General features: G+C 41.9%; 1 protein-coding gene across 1 annotated transcript in view; it reads right to left on the reverse strand.

Moving 5' to 3' along the window:
* The window catches only part of CAMK1D (calcium/calmodulin dependent protein kinase ID), a 195,686-nt gene extending 172,215 nt beyond the window's left edge, over positions 1–23,471 (reverse strand). The window contains exon 1 of the mRNA XM_048500590.1: positions 22,618–23,471. Within this exon, the coding sequence (XP_048356547.1) occupies positions 22,618–22,709 (92 nt within the window). The 5' untranslated portion in view covers positions 22,710–23,471. The remainder of the gene's footprint in view (positions 1–22,617) is intronic.
* Positions 23,472–24,592: the final 1,121 nt, after the last annotated feature.

Below are 24,592 nucleotides of genomic sequence, written 5' to 3' on the forward strand. Positions count from 1 at the left end.
CATAATTAAACTATTTAGACTTGGAGATTTTTTTCCCCTCCAAGATACTGAATACTCTCACATGAGAGTCAGCTCATACACAGTTGTAAGTCACAGAGCTTTAATGCCAAGAAGAAGAAATAACTTTGCATTTATAATTAACAACTTTAAATTTTTCTAGCACTTACAGATATTTTAAAATCCCTTACATCAGTGATTGAATGCTAGAAACACTACAACTCCAAGAAGCATGTCAGAATAACAAAGTTAATTCTGCATCCCATGGATTTCTACTGTAGCAGAGTAAGATAAGTTCCCCGGTATCTTTTTTTAAAATTTGGCAACAGTAAAGCTGCTTCAGCAAATGGTAAGAAGAACAAAGCAGCAACAGGAGGCAAGGAGGAGGCCTGTCTCTAACGTTTTACCCCCATTCAAGATCATGCCTGCCAACTCCATTCACCCTGGATAGTACCCTTTAAAAAAATCAGATGGTGTGCAACAGTAATCAATACAGACACAAAATCTAACACAACATTACACACAACAATGTATAATGAGCATTAGCCATTTGGGACAGCCAAGCAAAACACAGGATCTCCTCCCCCCCCCCACCAAAAAAGTTCAGTGTTTGAAAACCCTATACTAGTGATTGCTCCTGGAGTCCTACAAATTCGAAACAATTACATTTGAAGTGTAAATACTACCTGTACTTTCAGAATGATGCCTTTATCAATTGACTACTATGTTTTTAGGATTAATTGGTGGGGAAAGCCAATGAATAGCTGCTGACCAACAATATATTTCTTTCGGGGTGTGTGGCGGGGGGGGGGGGGTGTCTTCATACCCTCAGATAAGGAAGGAGATTCTGCAGACTTGGGAAACTCCTTGAGATTGTCAAAACAGAGGTTTTCATAAATTAAGCAGCTTTATGTGAATTAAGTATTCTCTACATTACAAGCATGCAGTCTTGCCAGTGGCCATGGAAGGCCATCTGCTCAGTGAGTCAACTGAAAGTGAGGAGGTTGTGGTGGTATGTTAGTGCATCTTGTACCTTCTTTTCACCCCAGATCAAAAGCAAATCCAGAGATTCCTGTTCTCTCCAGGAGACTCCCTGAACTCCCACAGTTAGACTGCTTTAACAGAGCTTTGCTGATTTGCTGTTTTTTGACAGACATGATATGTCACTCTGTCATGCCAGTGTGCAAATGTTTTCTAAAAAACCCAAAGAAACCAAAAGGGCAGTGTAGTGGGCCACACAAGTTGATTCTAAACAGACATTCCAGAGAGTGATAAAACATGACTCCAATGGCTTTTGAGCCAAAAGAAGCTTGAGAAATGTCAGGGGAAATAACGGGGAGAAAATGGCACAGAATGAAAAGATTGTGAGGAAGCTCTGAAATAATCTGTTTAACAAGACATCAAAGCCATGTAAGACATCAACCTCCTGACGTAATATTTTTTCCTACATTCTACTACCTCATTCTCCATCCAATGTAGACAATACCTGAATCCCTCCTTAATTCTTCCAAATATATCTTAGATCTTTCCCTAAAGCAAATCACCAACCTCTCCTCCTCCTCCCTAGAAGTTCCTATTTTGCTCAGCTGGAGCAGCCACTTCCTCACAGTCAGAACTATAATGAAATGAGGGCTATTACAGGTTCATGGCAGATGGGAGCTATCACTTTGCCAACATAGCCATTAAATGTGTTGATGGAACCTAACAAAACGGATGGAAGTTAACACAGCTTGTACTATCTTCCAAGCTAGATCCCTGCTGAGGGTTTGTGAAGTTGCACTGTAACTTACTGAAACAAATGTTTGCAACAGGCAAACAGAATCAGTCAATAATTATGGGAAACTTAACGTTTTCTGTTTTCACTGGCCAAATTGGACATGATAACTGCAATGAAACCAGGAAAAGATGTGGACTAGCAAAAGGAGTGAATTGGGAGCATTAAACTAAACATGACATGACAGTACCTTATCCATGCAGTCACTATGCCTCAAGCATGAAGAAGGACTTGATTTACTGCCCAATCTAGAACTTGCATGCAGGTGGGTATAGCGCCATCCCGCCCATTCCAAAGTTTTTTTTAAAAAAACTTACCTTTAACTCCCCCATAGGGGGAAGCAGAGATTATGGCATAGGTCTGATCTGTGCTCTGCCGGCACAAGGGGGCTAAACCAGTAGTGGAAGCTGACCAAGGTCGGCTCCACCCCGGGAATGCCTCCGCCATGCTGAAGCAGCTCAGGGCAGTGGGGAAGCACTGGTGGGCTGGGCATCCCACGGGTCTAAAGCAGCTGGGTTCTGGTGTAAGTGCCTTTCCACCAGCCCAGGGAGGGAATTCCCCCCAGCGTAAGCCTGCACTGCATCTAGAGGGGGATTCCTTCCCCTGCCCCCACCAAATTGAGCTGTTAGACTTTATTTTGCCTGCACACATTTTCTTGCTTGCTTCTCCTTCTTCATTCTATCTCTTTCTGGCAAGACTACTTTACCACTAATACAGCTAAGAGCTATGAGTTATAAAGTTCCCCTGACGGATGATCAGGAGAAGCCATAAGTATTTGAGAGGGAAAAAATACAATCCTAAACATTGTTAATCTTTAGAAACCCCTGAGCGAAAATTCAAAATAGAGATTCAATCAATGTGAAAGTACTCAGCCCAGAATGTAAAGTGTGCCAGTATTGTCAATCACTTGAAAAGTTTGAAGGTACCATCACCTCCAAGCTGGAAAAAGAAAGGTAAAACATAAAATCTCACATGACACACACAAACAAACCTAGACAGCAGTACTGTCTGGCTTGATGGACAAGAACAGGAGTGTTTTTTCAGTAACCTTCAAACATTTCCTATCTTGTGTGCTATTTTCTTTAAATGCCATGATATTGAAGCCAATGACAACTATTTGGAAATCCAGAGTAAATAAAAGTTGCTTCCACTAAGACCACTTTGTGAAGACTCAGAAACACGCCTTCTCTTCCTTCCTGATATTGTCTTTTTCTGCTGTTAGACTGTAACCTCTTGGGGCAGGAAAACATTTGTTTTCTTTGCTTATGTTATTCTATAAAGCAACTTGTACCGTATATACTCGTGTATAAGTCGACCCGAGTATAAGTCGATACCACAAAAAGTCGATACCATAAAAATTGGGAAAACTTATTGACTCGTGTGTAAGTCAACAGTGGGAAATGCAGCAGCCAGTGGCATAGAGCAGGGCGCTGCTGCCATTCACCCTCTGCCCCAGGGAGAAGGCAGCTGCCTTCTCCCTGGGGCAGAGGGGGGTTCCCTGCTTGGCACCCCCCACGCGGCACCCCTCCACACACACTTACTTTAACAAATGTAGCAGGCTTGAGAAGAGGCCTGCCTGTGTTCCCTTCCAGGCTTCAAACGACTTGGTGGGAACTACATTTCCCAGGGTCTCCTGGGAAATGTAGTTCGCAGCAGGCCATTTCAGCCTGGAAGGGAACACAGGCAGCAGGCCTCTTCTCAAGCCTCCTTCGTTTGTTAAAGTAAGTGTGTGGGGAGGGGGGCACCATGGGGGGAAACACTGACTCGCGTATAAGTCGAGAGGGGCGTTTTTCAGCCTTAAGAAAGGGCTGAAAAACTCGACTTATCCGCAAGTATATACGGTATATTGGCAATGCTGTATTAGTAATAATTTCTGGAGAAGGCTGAGAACATGAGAAAAATGCAAGGTGTGTGATAGTGACCTTTTAGTTGAAAACCTGGGAAGCAGGGCAAAACTCCCTGTTACTAGAGGCTCAACTACTTGTTTCTAAATTAGAACACTTCAGCTGCAACAGAGACAATCCTGCATGACTGTCACATACAAAGTCCCTCTTATTGAGTGGACCACCTCTTTCCCTATGCTTCATCAGGACAACTTCACTCATGTCACCAGGGGCTTCTTCAGGTGCCAACCTGAAAATGGGCAAAATCAACTACAACAAGAAGAGTTTGCATTTATACCCCACTTTTCTCTCCTGTAAGGAAACTCAAGGTGGCTTACAAACTCCTTTCACTTCCTCTCCCCATAACAGACACCTTGTGAGGTAGGGGGGGCTGAGAGAGTTCCAAAGAACTGCAGGAATATAGGACTGCTGAAACACATCTGGTTCACCAGATAAGCCACACTCCATTCAGGTGGAGGAGTGAGGAATCAAACCCCATTCTCCAAATTAGAATCCACCTGCTCTTAACCACTACACCATGCTGGCTCTCCCATAGACATGCTTTCCCATAGACATGCTTTCTCCACTGTGGAATAGCCTTCCTAAAGAGGTCAAGAAAGCTGTTACTCTCCTGGCCTTCCATAAACTATGCAAAACTGAACTACTGAAGAGGGCTTTTCTGCAAAGGTAATAACATTGAACTGTACAAAAAGAGTTCACAAACTTTCCTGGACAAATGATTAGGGACCATGGTCTATACTGCTGTGTACAGCCTGCTGTAAGTAAGATCCTATTATGTAATTTCTATACCACTTAATATGTTATGTTAATACTTATGTTATGCTTCAGTTCCTTCTGGTGGCTCCAGATTTCAAAAAACCTAAGGCACTGGTTATTAAATATCCCATTTTATTAACTGTACTGACTGTGTGTAACCTGCCTGGAGTCCCTGTGAGAAAGATGGACTGTAAATAATGTAAAATAAAGTTCCTATGCTCTTCATCTGATATTCTGCATTCTGTGGTTTTGATGGGACAGGCTCCAAAATGAAAATAACCACAGCCAAAAATGTATTTAAGTAGATGGCATGGAATTATCTGATGCTGCAGTACAGCTGAAGATGGGGATGGGGATGGGGGTGGGGATTGGGGGGATGATCAGTGCCTGGAAGGGGCTGACTATAGGCACCCTCATGTGAACTGCTGACCTTTTACTGAGGGATTATTCCTTGTTCATCAGTGTTAAGGAAACTGCTGTTCTTACAAGAACTTAGAACATCTAAGTTTTTTCATGTGTGAGCAATCTTCCAGAGTCTGAAGACAAAAATGAAAAACATCATTAAAGCCCCTGGCATATATCTTTCTTACTGCTGTAATTTTAGAGATTTCAAACCCACGTACGTTGGGCTTTAGCAAATAAAAATGGAGGAAACTGTTCTGCTGAGCTGGCAAACATACAACTGATGAAATGCTGTGAGACTAACTATTCTCACACAGGAATGTCCACCTGTAAACACTAACAGGAACTGTCGGTTTTTCCAAGAAAATAATTTCTAAAATAGCAGAATCCCTTCTCAAACCAGCAACTTGTGAGTTGCAAATATGGATCTGCCTGGAAGAATACTTTTCTGAATATGAACCACTTATTATTAACTGTATTTAAAACTTGAACTCAAGGCAATGTTCACTAGAGCTCTTTAACATTTAATATATGGGTTGCTTTTTCTGCACAAAGTAAAGCCTTCTCCCTCCCTTTAAGGCCAACAGCAACAAACTTACCCATAACAGCTGGGTAAAAATGTTGCAAAATAAAGTGATGTGTTCATTCATTAGGTTGCATAAGAACTTTGAATGAATTTTCCTTTGTATGTCAATAAAGAAAAACTGAGGAATTAGAGGCATCATCTATTCTGCAAATTTTAACCAGTTTAAATCTAAGTATTGTGACTCATAGCCTAAATAACATTTTGAAGAAGGAAGGAAGGCAATTAAGATATGGTATTAATGTTCAACTATTTTTTGCAGATGTTTTTGAGAAGTAAGAAGAGCAACTGTTTGGTTTTTAGTTGATATAATTAATGTGTAGCAGATATGCCATGTATTCTGATCTTTAAAAGAAGACTAATCTTAACAGAGTTATATTACTTAAATAATCTATCTATCTATCTATCTATCTATCTATCTATCTATCTATCTATCTATCTATCTATCTATCTATCTATCTAACTATCTATCTATCTATCTGTGGCTCATTCCGCATATGCAGAATAATGCACTTTCAAACTGCTTTCAGTGCTCTTTGAAGCTGTGTGGAATAGCAAAATCCACTTGCAAACAGTTGTGAAAGTGGTTTGAAAACGCATTATTTTGTATGTGCGGAAGGGGCCTATCTAAAAAGCTAACAGTGTTTTTGTTGATGATAGTATAACTCAGTAACTGCTGGGCCAATTCCTCTGAAAATTCCCAGCCACTGTAGTCAGCCAGATGAGAGTGTTTTTAGATGTTCACATACCTGAAATTTCACACCTGCCCAGGCAAAACATCTTTTCCTGGCGCTCCATGGTGAAGGACATGCAGCTGCCTGTGCGTAACTGTCACCCTTAGAATGTTCGTGCTGCTTAGAATGTTCGCTCAGATGGTCAGATATGAGTAGTGGAAACAGTACATTGGCAGTAACTTGAGTGGAAGTGAAACACACACATACACAACCAAACTTACTCCCAGGTAAAGGATCATGACCAGCCAGCCTAGATGTGTGGGAGATGTGCCTTTCCATTCCCCCCCCCCCTAGGAATGCGGGCACACACATCAATGACATCGCACAGTATCAGGCTGCGTGTTTGCATGAGCATGTTCTGCTGGCCTCTGCAATTGATTTGCTGCTACTGTTCCTTTCCCATTTCACCACAATAAGCCACAGCAACGCGTGGCCGGGCCCTGCTAGTGATAGATAAGAATGGCTTTATATCACTTAGAATATGATAAAAGTGTGTGTGTGTGTGTGTGTGTGTGTGTGTGTGTGTGTGTGTGTGTGTGTGTGTGTGTGTGTGTGTGTGTGTGTGTGTGTGTGTGTAAGTAAAACATTTGGTCATTTTATCTGTGAAGATTTATTCAGTTATATATTGTTATATCTATAATTCTATTATATTATCCTTTTTAAAAAATATAAAAATTTTACATATAAAAGGGAAAAAAAGGAATACCAGATTAGAGGAATTTCCAGCAACTGTAAGAATTGAAACCTCATTAAACCTGTTTGGGAAAACAAGACCTGATCTGATTTCCAACCAGTTTCACAAATCTAGAACACATAGCTCCATGTTTTGCAAATCAAGAAAATCATTTATCAAGACACCAGGTTGGTGGATAAAATAATAGTTTCTTCTGAGCTTTGAAAACTCAATCTTTTCTTATGACAAATGAAATTTGGAGCCCACCATTACTGCTCATACACACAAATACTGTCACTAATAGGTCCTGTAAATTTATAGCAGCTAAAGTGTCAGACTATTACCCGAGAGAGCCAGGTTTGAAACCCCACTCTTCTATGGAAGCTTGCAGGGTGATCTTGGGACAGTCACACACACTCTCACCTAACCTACTAACCTACCTTACATGATTGTTATTAGAATAAAATGGATGAGAGGAGAATCATGTAAGCCAACTTGGGCCTGAACTGGAAAGAGAGTAGGGTTTAAATGAATAAAATAAATAAAAACATAATCCTAGTAATCAGCAAGGAAAGTTCCCTGAATGCTTCACTACAAAAGTAGCAAGGTTAACCAAAAAAACCCAAAACAAAACCCAAAAGCTTCCAGCCATGCAGGGAAGTAGAAGGTCTATTTCAGACCTGCACCCAGCCTGTGCTCATTATATGGGTTGAAGTAGAAGAACTGTTACAAATACATGCACTTCTCTCATGTTTAAAATCCCTATAGCAAGCACTGGGTATAAAATGTAAAGATGTGCCAATCTGTGGAATGTAAAACTTTACTGCCTACTAGAAACATTAGCTAGAAAATATTAGCTAGAATAACAGGCTTCTGCCCTAGCTACAGAGATAAGGGGACGGTCCACATTCTGACCTGACCATTCTTTCTGCTGTGGAAAGGCGAGTATGCTTGTCCCATTTTACCATGAACATAACGCAACATGTAATTCATATCCAATATGCCAATAAATGTTGCTCTTGGGCCAAGCAGGGAAAACATCCATCACACTCCACTAGGCAAGTAATAGATTTAAAAACCTGATAACACACCAAGAAAGTATGGAAGCGAACATGTTGCTCCCTCCCTTTTCCTCTCCAAGAGACAAAAGTGACCTACGAAAATGAGGCCCCTGGGCACAAAGCCTTATATGCTTGGGGGGGAGGGTGTAGGGGACTGTGTGTTTACTTCTTTTCCACACAAAGAGAACTGCTTGGCATAGCCAACTGAGTGGCAAACACTAAAAGTGGCTTCAGAGTTAAGTTGCAGGAGTGGTTAAATGCTTCACCAGATCTCTACAAATCTCAAATATTAGGAAGAGATCAAAAGTAGTTTTTGATAGATTACTTGTTGCGTGATGGGTTTTAAGCCGAAAGCATTTAGATTTTGTCATCATCCACAAAAAAAAGAACAAGTAATGACACCTACTCATTTGCTGGTCTGACCGAAAGCAAACTGGTTGCCATGGAGCGGTTATTTCAAAGTGATATACAGTACACTGACATACATTGAAGTCAGACTGCTATTTGCTGCTTCTATAAAACTTACTTTTGCTGATTAAATCTACTAACCATCTGAGAAACTGGCAACCTCTCCAAAGTAATGGAAAATCTTTCTGGGGGTGGGGAGGATAGAGATCCTTTTCAACAGTCTCATCCTAGCAAAATCATATCCATTAATAGAACATTAACCATTCTTGCCTAATTGGTTTGGGGCTCACTGCTGAAAAGTTCAACAAGAACCATGAGAGCTGCTTGTATACATTTATAAAGAGGTTATTTTCTACAGTTTCTTTCCAGACTGCCATACAGCAGAATATCTCATTTGCTACCAGCATCTAGCAAACTCTAACCACAGACTGCCTGGGGAATTGTTCAAATCCACCAGAGTCAGTGTAATTTAATAAAAGGCTTAGATTTTTATAGCCCTGGCAAAAATGACAAGAATTTAGGCCTTTTTCAGCAAGGGAAGGGAAGGCAGGCCAATTACTGGGGTAAGTGTTATAGATGCAATGGGGTAGTGGAGGGCATTGAGGCATCTCACAGTTTCTTCTGTTTTTACCCCACTCTCTTCCCTGCTTCTGTATTGATTTATAAAATGTGTAGCCTGCCATACTACTCTCATCAGGGCCATCAAGTTGGCAAACAGATTAAAAACATACACAATAAAGATCCATCTTCAAAACCCGTAAAGCCAAACCAAAAAAAACTTTACATCACTCAAACACTTAAGATCAAACACAGATACAATACAATAAACTATACATTTTTTAAAAAGGAGTGAAGGATCTCTGTGGGACTGTCATGTGAAATAAACAAGTCTTCAGATTTGGTGGAAGATGGCAACAGAAGGAAACAGGCAAGTCTCCCTGAGGAGAGAGTTCCAGAGTTTTGGTGCTGAGTTTGAGAAGGAGCTCTTCTGTGGTGCCATTCACCTAATCTCAGAAGGCTGGGAAACCCAAAGCAGGGCTTCTGAAAATGACTGTAGTGGTCATGCAAGATCATAAGGGAGTAGGTGGCACTTCAGGTCTGCTTGTGCCAAACCATACATGGTCTTATGACCCACTTCAGTCAGCATCGTGGCTGCTGCATTCTGCAACACTTACTGAGAGCAGACCATTCCCACAAGGGCTTTTCCACATGCTGTGCCTCCTCCCCGCTCCCCTTACTGTGTCAGTAGCTGCTCAGGCTTGAAGAGAAGCTGGTGCCATGCTTTAGGATCCTCTGTCTCTCCTGAAAAGGTTTAGAAAGTGTTGTAAAGTCAAACTAAATAGGAGGCAGAATGCTTTGACAGTCTACCAGACGCAGAATGGTCCAGATTTGAAATATTTGGCTAGAATAGATAATACATGTGTGATAGTAGAGGGTCTCTCTCTCTCTTGTGTTACTGTAATTTTAGTTGGGTGGGGTTTTTTTTAGAGTTTTATAAGACAATTTGAGCCCTGCTTTGCAGGAGAAAAGTGGGAAAGCAATATGTTAGATAAATGATAGATTAGGTAGATGATAGCTGATTGATAAAGTGACTGTTCAGTACACTTCTGGTTTTCTGAGAGGACAGAGTTAGAATTAATCTGTGATTTTTTTGAAGGTCAGTTAATCAGATGTATGAAAAAGGATATAAAATCCATTGTTTGGCAGAGTGACCCTAGCCTCTGAAAGCTCATAAGGCATACCTGCAAAGCACAACTGACAACTCCCCTACCCGCATCCCCTCATTCCAACAGACAAGAGACTCTTCTAGAATTAGTTCCTTTTTTCTTATATTCTCAAGAGCAATGAAATGTTGCCATTCAGTGTTATCATACTATGGCGGATTCCACATGGGCCAAAAACAGCGGTGTGAAAACGGTGTAAACTCTTTTACACCATTTTAAACCATTTTACACCATTTTCACACCGCTGCTTTTTGGCCCATGCAGAATCCGCCTATGTGTCAGAGATACGGTTTCCAAACTGGCCCAGAGAACTCTGGAATTCACCAAAATTTCTCAAAAGCTTCTCAATCACAAACTCAATGATGGCAGCAAAGCTCCACTTCCTACACTTTCTAGACTGTTTCCACACACAGTATTTTCTGCTAGTCCAGCCCTTTAATGTTTGTGCTTTGTTTGGGTATCCAGACTTGGCTTGTCTGCTTTTGCTGCAAGTTTGAGGAGAGTGGAAGGACTCCCAGCTTTTTCTGGATGTGCTTTTTTGCATGAAGGGGGTTTTCTTTGATCAATTTCCACTTGCTTGATTTTTAGTGGGGGGGTTCCTTAATTCACTATTACTTTGTTCTGCCCATTTCGGAGCATCGCTGCAATGTCATGCTGATGTTCCACCCCTTCTCTCTTCCCACAATTTCCTGTTGTCCTTTTCGTTTGACAAGACCCTGCTTCCCCATTTCTCACATCCACTCTCCACTTTGTCTATTATCCACTAAAAATCCCTGGCTTAATTTTTTTTTAAAGCACACATATTACAATAGCGTTATTTTGCTTGTGACTCTTGACATCGAACCTTGGATAGTTAAAGAGTATATCTGCACTTTCCGGCTGAAAAAAAGGTTTTGGATTGTCCTGTTTGGTCTCCTTCAAAAAGTTAATATAAATGTTTTGAAATTGCTGTAGAGTTTGCAGTTTTGGCTGACTCTTCCTCATGTCTCTGCGGAAAGGTTACCTTTTTCCTATCCACATATGCACAGATAGTGTCTGTAAATGTTTTTGCAAATGTCAATCTCCCCTCCCTTGCAGATCAGACTTTGAGTGCCATTTTTTTAACCATGGTGCAAAAAAAAAAGTGATGGTGGTATCACTTCCTGAATAAAAACTTTTCAGTTTGGAGAGGTGCCAGATGAATTGAAAATATTTTAAAACACCATATCAGTGACACTGAGTTCGCAGGTTGTGTAGAGCTGCATCCACAATTTAAAGAGCCACATTCCAAAAGAGCCACATTCCATTCCTAGTATGAGGCCTACACCTGAGACTTGCAGCTTACCAATTCTCTGGTGGTAACTGTTTCAAGGTGGGAACTACCTGCCAATCACAAGCCCACCATGGCAAGACCTTGCCAACTTTCTTGACACATGGGTACAACATTGGGAATGGTGTCAAAAGAGCTATAGATGGTATATTAAAGAGGCACACATGGCTTCCAAGCCATGGAGTGTGTGTATCAGTGTACTCTATGAATGCTTAGTATTATTTATATACATAGTAATTTACTGTATCTGTAGACCATCTTTCAGCAGGAACAGCTCCTGTGCAGCCACAGGGAAGTAGCTGAGTTTATTCGAGGGCATACTCACCATCCCCACTAGGTGGTGTGAACTCTAGAACACTTCCCATAGTTCTCTCTAGAGCAGTGGTTCTCAACCTCCCTAATGCCGCAACCCTTTAATACAGTTCCTCATGTTGTGGTGAACCCCAACCCTAACATTTATCCATTTTACAGATGGAGAAAACTGATGCAGAGAGTCTTAGGCGACCCCTGTGAAAGGGTCATGCGACCACCAAAGGGGTCCCGACCCACAGGTTGAGAACCACTGATCTAGAGCGTGCAGAAGTTGCACAACAGACTACCAAGAATTCCATACCAGTAGAATAGGGATAGGATTCTCTTAAGGCTGCTTACATCAAAGGAAAACAGGGAGTGAAAAACGCTACTGTGTAATAAAATGATATATCAGGATGAGATTGCACCATCATTAGGGCAAGGGACAATAAATGGCAGGGCTTAGCAATGATACCAATATTCTTGGCTATATGAGCTTATAAGAGCAATACTGAAAGCAAATGCGGTTGGTGATGATTGTATTTGCCAGGCTTTTACAGAAGCAGAAATGGAATGAACTATTTATATTATCTGCTCTGTGAGTTCGTTTTCATTTTACTATGGTTCCTTTGTCAAATAAGAGAGGTGAACAACTGCTTAAGGAGATATAACTAGGCTTGAGCACCAACACAAAATATTGGTAAATTTCACATATTTTTAACTCAGAATGTTTCAGTAAAACTACATAAAGTCACTTGAATCGGCTTAATTTAGCTATTATTAAAAATATTTAGGTTAAAAAAAAACCTGAACCCGAAATTTGTCAGTTCTCTCCCCTGCTGCTATTTCCCAAATCCTAGGGTGCTTGGGAAATGGCAGAAGGGATAGAACTGCCCCCATCGGTGCTTTCAAGTCTCAGAGGGCTTGAAAAGTAGGGGCAGGAAGCCAATCCTCCATGGGGGACTGAGCTCGCTCAGCCCCACATAGAGGTTCACCCTGTCTTCCCCCCCCCCCCAACCCCTGCTTCCCAAGACCTGCAGGTTTTGAGGAACAACGGAGCGGGAGCAATCCCGTATGCAGGACTGAGTATGCAGGATTGCACTGCCTTTCCCCCTCCCACCTTGTTTTTCATGACCCACAGAGCAATCCTGCATACGGGACTGAGCTTGCTGCATGCAAGATCGAACTGTCTCTCCCCTTCCCCCCCACCTTGCGTTCCATGACTCTCACATCTTGGAAAGCAAGCAAGGGGAAGCAATCCTGCATGCAGGATTGTGCTGCCCCCCCCCCCCCAACATACAAACACACCTTGCTTCCTAAGATGTACAGGTCTTGGGAAGCAAGAGTGGGGAAGCAATCCTCCATGCAGGACTGAGCTCACTCAGTCCCACATGGAGATCTCTCTCTCTCCCTCTCTTTCTCCACAGTCTTACAAGAGGAGATGTAAAGAACAGGAAAACAAACTGTTATTCAGCTTTTTCAGCCCCAGGCTTATTTGGCTTTATGAATACACCTGGGATTTATTTTTGGTAAAAGAAAAAGCTGAAAGAAGCCGATAAGACTTTTTCGTTTTTTTCTGGGATTTGGATTTACCAAATCACCAAGCCTAGATATGACAGAGACATGTCCAATGTATCAGTGAGTGTGCAGTCATTTTTTTTAAAAAAAATTCTGTCATTGTGGCAGATACAACTTCTTGCTTTTGCTGCTCAGCTTGGAGTACAAAATGAAGGAGGTGACAAATTATGCATGCCTGATGTAGATGATGTCAACAAAGCCATTAATCAGACCCGGCAAGCCACAGTAGTGTTTGATATTGATGTGTTCAGAGTGACTTGCATTCACTATCCATGCTAAAAAAAACAAAACATATTTCCATGCATTTACATTCAGCAGCCACCTCTCCAGTTAGTTCAATGATAGCGTCTATTGAGCCCCCCTTGTCCTTCTCTTCATCCCCGAGCATGTCCTCATTTTTTATTTTAAAAAAATTCAGACCAATATCAATAAATTGATATTAGCATGCTTAAAAATATGGGCGTGCAATGATGCCCCTGATGATGACAGCCCCCTCTATTTAAAATCCTGACTATTTAATGCATATGCAGGAGAACATAAACTGACCCAACAACTGTGGAAATGAAGAACAAGGATACAGAAGTGGCAGGCCCAGGATCAAACTGATTCCAATACTTGTAGATTGCCCAGAAAAGGAAGAGTAAGTCAAGCGTGTGGAAAAGCCCTCAGTGGGAAACATGGAAATAAATTAACAAAAAAAGATGGTTCCTCGCATATATTTAACATATTTCCTTTGCATTTTAAACAACTTAAATACTATCTTAAAATAACATTTCCTTTGCATTCTGAATAACATGCATACTATCTTAAAATAGTTAAATTAGTTCTTAGTTTCTGCGTGCGTACTTATCCCCTAATACCATGGTGGTGAACCTTTGGCACTCCAGATGTTATGGACTACTACAGCATGGCCAATTGGCCATGCTGGCAGGGGCTGATGGGAATTGTAGTCCATAACATCTGGAGTGCCAAAGGTTCGCCACCACTGCCCTAATACAATCAGTAAAATTTTCCTTTTTATATATATAATTTTTTATTGTATCATTTGAATTTTACAGTTTATAGTAATTTCCTTCTTCGTACATTTTCAAACGATACCTTTTCCCCCTTTTCTCCCTCCCCCCATTACTTCTTCTTCATAGTTTTGTCACACAAACAACAGTAAGTTCATTCTCTGTTGCCTCTTCTCCCATATTTCTTCATTGACTCAAGCTTCTTTCATCCAGTCCACGTATATTATCCATATCTTCAAAATTTCATTCTGTTTATCTTGCCACATCTTATTTTTGGTTAATATATCAAAAATATCAAGTGTCACTTGTTCCCAGATATATTCTAACCATTTCTGAAGTGTCCATTTTTTCTTTTCTTTCCAGCCCAAGGCTATTGTTGCATGTGCTGCTTTAATCATTATTTTATACATATACCTATATTGTTTATCCACCCTTCTGTCTTCCATTACACCCATGAACATTAAGTCATTATTTAAATCAATATTTATCTTCACCAGTTTCTGGATATATAACAATACAATTGTCCAAAAATTTTTTACTTCTGCACATTCTATCCACATATGGCTATAATATACCTCTTGGTCTCCACAGTGCCAGCATTTAGAACTAAGTCCTTTTATCACGTATGCTAGTTGTTTTGGTGTTCTATACCATTTTAATATCACTTTTCTTTCTAACTCCATATATTTCTCAATCTTTATATTTAGTAAATTTTTCCTTGAGAATGAACAAATTGAAAGGACAAGCCTAGCTAAGAATTTGAATGGCCTCTATTCGGCTGTTATCAAGTGCAGTATCCCTATTACAGTGCCAGTTACTTTACTGTTCATTTGTTTTTGCTTGGAAGTATAATGAAACACCTAACCGGGCTTCTTAGTATAATTTCAAATAATCTTATTCCCTTGGACACAGCATTACAATGGAGGGGAATCGTCAGTTCTAAAAGAAAGGATTATGAGATCAATGTAACTCTCACACACATCCAGCTGCAGAGGATCACATTAGTGGCTCCCGTATTGTTATGTGTGTACGCAAAAAATCAAACTTCTACAAATTTAACCAAATACTTCATAAGCATCCCAGTAAACATAACAAGCAAGAGGCATACTTTCTTGTATGAGAGTAAAGAAGGAAATGCCTCTTCTAAAATTGTCCCAGTCACGTTAAGAACTTGTCTTAAAATAATTAAAAATGCAATTAAACTCTGCTGCATACTTAATTGAGGGCATTTTAAGTCAATTAATTTAACTAATTAAACACTGCAGCCTGAATTTCAACAGACACCCACAACCTCTATGCTGAGTTAGTACAGAAAAAGATGTGCTCTTCTAACATAGCAAAAACATGATCACTATTCATTCTTTTAAAAACTACCCATCTTAGCCAAGAGTGAAGAGTACCAAAAACTCTCTTGAATTTATATTGACTAGAATTTTGTGGGTCCTGACTTGATTGGCTCAGGATAGACTGATCTCATCAGATCTCTGAAGCAAAGCAGGGTCAGCCCTGGGTAATCCTTGTATAGGAGACAACCAAGGAATACCAGGGTCTCTATGCATAGGAAGGCAATGGCAAACCACCTCTGTTAGACTCTTGTCTTATAAATCCTACTGGGTTTTCAAGTCAAGAGCCTTTACAACAGATTTCATACAAATATTTCTGGAACAAAATTCAAACTTCATGGTGCTTTATAAAGAGTGAATGGCATAATATTACCTTATGGTGAATATTATTTGTTCTATTAGGAAAGATATTTAAATACCATGCTAGTACTTTTACACTGTGAAACAGATTTAGATTACAGTTCTCTAATTCAGTGCCAGGGTGAAGAAATGTGTTTACATTTCATTATATCACCGATACATTTCATTATATCACTGATATAACTTCCTTCATCAAGTTGTTTGTGAGTTATAACTTTTCAGTTCAACCTTGTTTTCATATGCTCAAAATGAGTGTAAAATTAGGTTCTATTAAGTAATCATGAGTGTCATCTACGACTCACTGGATAACTGAGTACCATTTCTGGCAATAAATTGAGAACCTTATTATCTAAGTTTATAACTGCCAAACAAGTCCATAAAATAAAATCACAACATTTTAATAAATTATGTTCATGTTATATTTCAGTTGAAATTAATGCAGTTGCAGTATAAACACATGCCAGAGTAAACAATACAGCATTATGATCATCACATTATTTTACTGTAATTTATGTTCCCAGACTTTGTAGAGCTTCCTTTTACATATCAGAAAAGCACATGAAGGATGACAATCCTGGGTACACCTCACCTGGGTGGAAGTTGATTCATATAACTGGTAAATCAGCCAAAGTAATTTGAGGTCAATAGCCATCTTTTCCCATTTTTCCCCACAATCATCTACACAAGATTGAATGAAATGCCATCTGAAGATCATAAATGTGACACATGAGTGATCACTTAGGTAAGACATATATTTCCTTGCTAGATGATAGAGAACTACACAATGATCTATTGTTGATCTCTCGGCCTAAAACCCACCTGCTCTGGACTAATTAACCCTTCCCCAAAAACCCATTCTTTAAGATCTCATTGAAGCCATGAAGCATATAATTTTCCAGTTACAGAGAGAAGACTAATTGGTCTATAGTTAGAAGGGTCCTTTCTATTTCCCTTTGTAAGGACTGGAACAATTATAGCTTTTCTCCAGATATCAGATATTACTACAACAACCACAACGAAGCCTCTTCAGATCCATGATAGTCAAGCACTCCTCTGCTTGAATCACAATTTGTCCAAAAATTTGCACACACCACTCCCAAACTAAATCATACATGTTTTCATACAGTTAACACCATTGTCTGGGACCTGTAGTTTAATTCAGTCTGTTCCAAACATGACAGCACTATGAATATCACAACTAAAGATGACAGCAATAACACAGGTAGCACATACATGCTAAACGTGCTGGTTTCAAAAGATGCATGGTCTGCCCAATGATTCTGCTGGAGCATACATAATCCAAGGGAGTCAGCAAATCTATAACAGACACCAAACTACTCAAAGAGCTGCTCATTTTGAACTGTGAATAAACTGCCAAGATGGTCATATAAGAAAATAGAAAATAAGCACAGCAAACAAAGTTTCATTTTCAAATACCTATTTTGCAAATTCCTGCTTAAAATGCACTGTTAATTTCACATTAATGCTTTGACTGTGAACTTTTCCACTTCCCTGACTCAAACAGGAAGACAATGGTTGGAAACAGACCAAGGTGCCATTTGACAGCAATATGAATTGTTTGTACTTTGCTGTGAATATTGTGTGCTCCCAGTCACAGCCAGAAAGGTGAACTTTAAATAAAGTAAACAAATAATAATCAAAACATGAAATAGCTTCCTATGTCTGCTCCCAATCTTCCTGTCCTTACTTGAACCATTAGTCAAAGCACTCCTTTGAAATTAACTAGCAGTAGGTCTTCATTTCTATCCCAATTGCATGCCAGAGCAAGCACCAAAGGGAAAAGGCTATCCAACTGTATGATTTAAACCTTCAGCCAGTTTCACGCAGAATGAAGCACTCAGCAGTGACAAGTGACCAAGATGTGAGAGGGCTTTAGAGGGCATCAGTCTTTGTGCAATTCAGCAATGTTCCACACCAGGATTCAGCTATGTGTTATTGCTACTAAGTACTACTAGACAATGGTTTATTTATGAGATCCCCAAACTGAATAAATAGAAACAGAATAAATAGAAAATCACTTACATATGAAATGAACTTAATTATAGATCAATAGCTTCAAAGTGTGTTCTCATAATCCACATCTTAAAAGCTAAACTGCAAATATTTTAATATACAAACCAAAAAGGCACACATTTTTCTTTTCAGGTTCTTCCTACCCCTTTTGACACAGAAGAATTTAAAACAAATATGCACAGAACAAAAAAGAAGCATTTTTTCTGTTTCAAATTTTTGCCACATTATAAATTTGTCAGCAGAAAGTGATGGATGAAAACTAAGTAAAAATGAATTCATTTCAATGTCCTTTGTCTGCAAATTCTGCACTTTTGTGGAGGGAGAACAAAATGATTGTGCAAGTTTCTGCATATGTGGCAGATAAGTGGTGAAGAAAAAAGTACTGTCTGCACTACTAAAAGTCAATGGTCAGAGAATTCAGGGAACTGGAAGTGAAAACCAAAGTATGATCACTTCCATGAAGGTTTGATGTGGAGCTGTCTACAGCATACACTGAACCCCTTCACTCCCAACGGCTGGCAAGAAAGCATGGAAGGCTACCATTTCAATTCTGAGTAACAGGAAGCAAACAGATTTAAAGGTTCCTTATTGGATATGTTCAAGTTTCATTTTTTAAAATATACTGTGATCATTTGTGGTGGTTCCTATTCTTTACTTTAATCATATATAAAATATAGCAATTTTATCATCCACCCTCTTGTCTTCAAGCAGAGATTTGTGCCTTTTGCGTGCAAAATTCTCCAACTGTGTAATCCTGTTTACTGTTGTATGTAGTGGTGGGATTCAGCCGGTTCGCACCGGTTCGCCAGAACCTGTACCCAATTTGTGGTTGAGTTCGGCGAACCAGCTGTCCTGTTCAGTCCTATGGCAGGGCTGACTGCAGGGAAGGTTCATTCAGCTCACTGTTTAAGAAGTGAGTTTCCTTCAGTACTGACTGGAGAGCAACTGAACTCTGTTAATATTCGTGATTTTAAAGTCAAACCAGGCATGCACTAGAAGTTCTGTGTCTGGAATGTCCAATCATTTTCAAACCTAATTTTCAGGTACACAGGGTCCCACTTTGGATAGGAATCACAGTATCTGGGGGAGGGGGTTTAAACCCTCATCCTGAGCCTTGTTCAAACTTGAAATAGTCCGGAAGAGCTACTGTTTGCCCTAATGGACTACACTTATAGACTCCCAGACATCTGAAAATTAAATTTCAAAAAATCATTCGGAGTTAATTGGGAGGAAACTCTCACTACATGACTGGTTTGGCAGTCTGGATTGCATCATCAAAAGAGCACTAATTTAGCTTAAAGCAAGAGTATTTTGAAATCATTCATTAAAATGTGAAAAAGTCACACTGGGTTGGAGCCAGACTAGTTCGGCAATTTCTGCTAAATCTCCCTCAAGTAATTTCCCTGTTCCAGACCCCCAGGACTAGCATTTTGTGGTGATCGGTGGACTGCAGAGGGCGGGGGAGACAGGAAAGTTATTCTCTGTCATTGGAAATTTTAGTCTGGATCCAATCCACGGACACTAACCAAAGTATTAATGGCAATGTGATGTGCACTGGCTGGCCCATAGGAAAAAAATAGTGCTAAATGTAGAATCCTGAGAGTTTCAGAACTAGTCAACTTAAACTTTTTTCTTTAAGAAAAGAAAGAAAAAAATTCTAGTCTTATGACTTTGAATGTATGATTGCAAGCACATAGAAAATTCTTGCTAAAATTCCCACAGCCAAAAGATTTTCAGGGTGAACCAACACTTCAATTCCCTACACAGCTCTTTCCATAACCAGAAAAACCAAGAATAATACTAAAGCACATAGTATAAATTAAGTCATTATTTGCTCACTTTGCATAATTTACAGAAGTAGCCAAATTTCATTTATCTTGATGCAGCAACTGGATAATAGGCTCTGGGTATGTGTTAACCCCACTGTCTATTTAAACCCCATTGTTTAAATAGAAGCTTCCTTAAATGCAGCATTCTTAGTTTTTAACCAAGCTTTTCCCAGTCATCACTTTCATCCATAAAATTAAACCCAATTATTCTATAAAAATACACCACTTCCTCTATAAAACTTCCTAGCTGACAATACTATAGTTAAATATAGAATTGTGACTAAGCAGATCTACTCAGAATCCAACTCAAGTCTATTTCATGGGGTTTACCTCCAGGAAAGTACTATTAGGATCCCATCAAAAGAGCAAGAAGTACAACACTAACCAATAAAAATCAATGGGACACGCAACCCAGTACTCAATTCAAGTTGCTTTTTCTGGCACAAGCCAAACAGCAGTTTGTATCAATGTTGTCTTCTTCTGAGTCCTGAAAGTACCCACAGACCGGGGGAGGTGGGATTCTTAACATCAATGACCTCAAAGTCAAATGCCCTTTGGGTTGTCTGCAGCACCCAAGTTCATTCAGACCGGACAATTTCATAAGCAGGTATCCAGAATTTCATTACAGACCTATGGAGAACCGGCCATGCTTCTTCAATGACTCTCTCCTGAGGCTGTTTCCAATAATCTGTAGCTCATGTGAAGTATTACATACATTTGACCACAAGGGAAGATTTATTTCTGCTTCTCAAAATATTAAGCAGAAGGGGACAAAAATGTTAATACTAATCAGGCACCCATTTTTTCCAAATAGTTCCCTACAAGAAATTGAGTCCCCTCAAGTAACGGTTTGGTACCCTTTATCAATGATCGTTTATTGTTATAGAAATCACTTCCATGCTGAATATCTGATCATTGCATGCATTCAAAGCAAACTAATAACAATCAAATAACAGCCTTTCCTATGGAACAGACAGAAGCAGAAATTTCACAGCTATTCTTCTGTAAGTTGCACTTTGTAAGCCAAACACACAATATATTGTATGAGATGTATAACTTGGAGGGACAGTTACTACCTAAAGAGGCATAACAACACACTTGCAGTTTATATTAAAGCCAGATGTGTATACAAACCTAAAATCAACAACTACATAACAGTTTGTGTACTGACTTTCTTAAAATGCACAGCCAACTGCACCTAGAACATCTTTTTTAAAGGGGGGGGGAAGCTGCTGAACTCTAAGCCATTCTGCTGTCACTCGTTCTTATCTGTCTGTGAATGCTGATGCAAATGATTAAAAACTATCCTCCATTTTGCTAACCTTTATGTACAGGCACTATAAATAAAAGGGGGAAAACACAGCAACAACTGTTACGCTTCGGCAGCACACTGGATAAAACACACCCCATCCACTCTGATTATTTCTGTTCTTCTTTCTATGAATAGATGCGGCTGACAGCTTTAGAGGAAGACATAGAAGTCACACCATATTTCCTTGGTCCTTTAAAATTCCATTTCTATTAATAAAAACATCTGGCTCTTTTCTGTTAGAGATGCAGTATTGTAGTTATAAAAGACACTTACAATCCTTTTCCAAAATAGTTTGTGATGTAGCTCATACAAAACACTGCACAATTGAACAGAGCCCTCACAGAGGTTCACAAGACCAACTGTCAAAGCATAGTGCACTGTCATCTGCATATACCAGCACCTCTAGCTTCTCATGCACTTGATCTCACACATGCACTGGAACTCCTGTGCAATATAAATCTCTTTTTATAAATCTCATCTCCAAGTGCACTAGTTCAAGCTTATTCACTGAACTGTGCTCACTGATGCGTCTTATTCAGCATATGCTTCCTCTCACATGGCTACTATGCAGCCACAACACTGAATGTACTCACATGTATACCAATACTCCATAACATGCAATATGCCCAACTCTCAAATACATAGGGCGCAGGCTTGGGAATGGAAACAGACAGGCACATTCACGGCCCCATATAACCATAAACATAATCTCAAAAGACATTCATGCTTATCTATCTGCATATAAGTGGCCCCGCAGACTGCCATAGATAAACTAAAATTAACAGATGATGCATTTTTCAAAAATAAGGATCCAATGAATGAACATTAGGCAGTGCATGTTCTCTTGGATGTTGTAGCCCTTGCTAAAGCATCAGTCTTGTGCAGGTCAATGCTGTTTTATAGGATTAGGGAGGTATAGCAGGAGCACCACTGAAGTCCTGTCCAGAGCTATAGGTCTTTTAGATGGCAGGTGGTCTTTGACCTCTAAGGCTCCTCTGAGCCTCGAGGGCGGCTGTCCTGTATGTGTCTAGAGGGAGTGGGGCTCTAGGTTGTGAGGCTATAAATGTGCTTTGCTGCACATTTCTGTTGAGCGCTGCGGGGGCAGAGTTGTTGGATACCCCTACCTACGGAGTGTCTCTCCTACGAATCTGGGGAAGTCGGGGATAACGGGCAGTTCGGAGTTCTCTGGGCTGGAGGAACTGGGGAGGGAGGGGGGTCTGGAGGAATCGGAGGCATGCAAAAGGACCGGCTGGAGAAAAGTGGAGAGTTTTCTGTGCTTGGGGAGGTGGGGGGGGGGTCCCTGACAAGCTCACAGCCAGAGCAGGCGACCTTTTCGTCCATTCGCACCTGCTGATGTCAACCGATGCAGCCGGGACGGGATGGACAAACGGGCGAGCGGCTGGTTCGGTCCCCCTTCCCCTCCGCTTCCCTTTCTCCGCAGCAGCAGCAGCATCCCCCTTCCTCCCTTGCCTCCCTTCCTGCGTCCCCGGCCAGAACCCCGGCAGGCAGGCGAGCGAGCGAGCGAGCCTTACGTTCCCAGGGTCTCCTTGAACTCGAAGATCTTGTTGATATCGTCGGCCGGCTTCTTCCACGAGGCGCTCTCTTCGCCGTTCTCCTGGGCCATGTTAGCCACACCGCACCACGGCCCGGGCGGGGCGCAGGATGCTCACCCCGGCGCGCGAGGGAAGGAAGGGACGCGGCTGCTGCCTCCCGCTCCGCCGGCTTTTGCTTTCTCTTCGGACGCCGCTTCCTCCTCCTGCTCGGCGGCTGCTCGGGCGCCCTCCTCTGCTGCGCACGCCGACTTCCTGCTTGCTGCTGCTGGTAGTGGTGCGCTTCTGGCTTCTCCAGCTGGCGAGGAGCCCCCGGGCCAAACTTCGCCCTCCCCCGCCCTCTCTTGGTTTCCTCCCTCGTCTCCGCTCCGTCCTCCTCTCCTCCGTGCAGTGGCGGGGTCTTTGAGCCGCCGCCTCCGCTTCTCTTACTTGCAATTCACGTGGAGACCCTCCCTCCTTGCCTGCCTCCCAGGGAAGGGCGCGCCGACCGCCCGCGGGAGCCCTCCTCAACTGTGCCTTCTGCTCGGGGTCGGCAACGTCACGCCTCCCCCTCCCCAATTAGTTGGCGCTTTGCCCCCTGCCGGAGGTCGCGCGCGCGGCTTGCCCTCCTTGGCCAGCGAGCCGGCCGGCTGAGGGCTAGCGGGCTGTCCGCGTGCCAGGGAGGGACCGAAGAGTCCGGAGCCTCCAGCCCAGTCCCGCCGCCCTGGAGGGCTTTGCCTGACACCTCGGCGGTGGCTGGTTGTTATGGCGATAGGAGGGCGGGAGCGCGGGGGGAAGAGCCGCCCCCACCGCCTGGCTGGCTGGCAGCCTCCCGCCGCCTCCTGGCTTCTGCTTGCGGCTCCGGCTCCAGCCCCTCTTCGGAAGGGCGCGAGGCAAATTCGCATTGCGCCAAAGGACAGGAGGACGAGGAAGCCCCGCGCGCCTCCTCTCTTGTGGCCAGTCGCAGTCGGGGAGGGGGGACCCGAGAGCGAGTCCCTGCGGCCGCCTCCCCACCCCCCGCACCCCCCGCTGCGCCTTCCTCTGGGTCTGGCAAGGCAAGCGGCGCAACGCAGGGCTCCAAGGGCAGCGATGCGCCGCAGTGGAGAGGGCGGCTTGCCAATCACCGAGGCGCCTCAGTCAGCTCCGAGGGCCTTCCCTGGCCCGGCATCAGACCCCTACTTGGGCGAGAGACAAGAAGGGGCCCGGCGCTCTGTGTGTCTTGGCCCTTGGGAAACTCCGTTGGGCACCCCAATAGGGGTCCCATCAGTACAACCTAATGGCATTCCAGCTCTCCAATATTTGACTGGGACTATAAGCTGGCAAACTTCACAGCAGGTCTGAGAGGATTTGGGGGCCAGACCCACACCAGCCAACAACCCTCTCCATTCTTCGTTGCCTCATGGCTAGATCTATGAAGTTCTGGCACAAGCTAATCATGACCCCATCTGTAGAAACTTTTGGAACTTTTTGGCTACCGTGTTCTAAGTACTGGGATGATTTTAATTAAAACCCACAAGGTGTGGATCACTATAGGGCTGGGATATGTAAACATCATGCCATTGAACACCAGTAGAGAATCTTTCATGCCTGAGTAATCACAGCCTGTCAGTGTTTCTGGCATTAGGAAGAAGATGGGTTACCTTCCTAGATCCACAATTCATTTCTATCATCTTGATGGCTTTTTCCGACGTTTTCCTCACATTTGAAAGCAGCTTGGAGATAAGAGCACCACTGAGTACCTTTCTCTCACCTCACAGCAGCCAAAGCTAATTTTACAACTTACAAATGGCTCCCAAGATTGAGAGCAAAGCTCCCAAGAAGATTTGAACCCTGACACTTCCCGTTTTAGTAATTATGCAGTGCACTAACCCTAGACAGTATTACACATTGCACAGCCTAGTGTTTAATTAAGTATTTAATAAATTCTACAGTCTAGTATTTAATGCAGAAAAATGAACATACATGGGATCTTCTTATA

Source organism: Sphaerodactylus townsendi, linkage group LG06 (assembly GCF_021028975.2).
Source record: "Sphaerodactylus townsendi isolate TG3544 linkage group LG06, MPM_Stown_v2.3, whole genome shotgun sequence".
Classification (NCBI taxonomy): domain Eukaryota; kingdom Metazoa; phylum Chordata; class Lepidosauria; order Squamata; family Sphaerodactylidae; genus Sphaerodactylus; species Sphaerodactylus townsendi.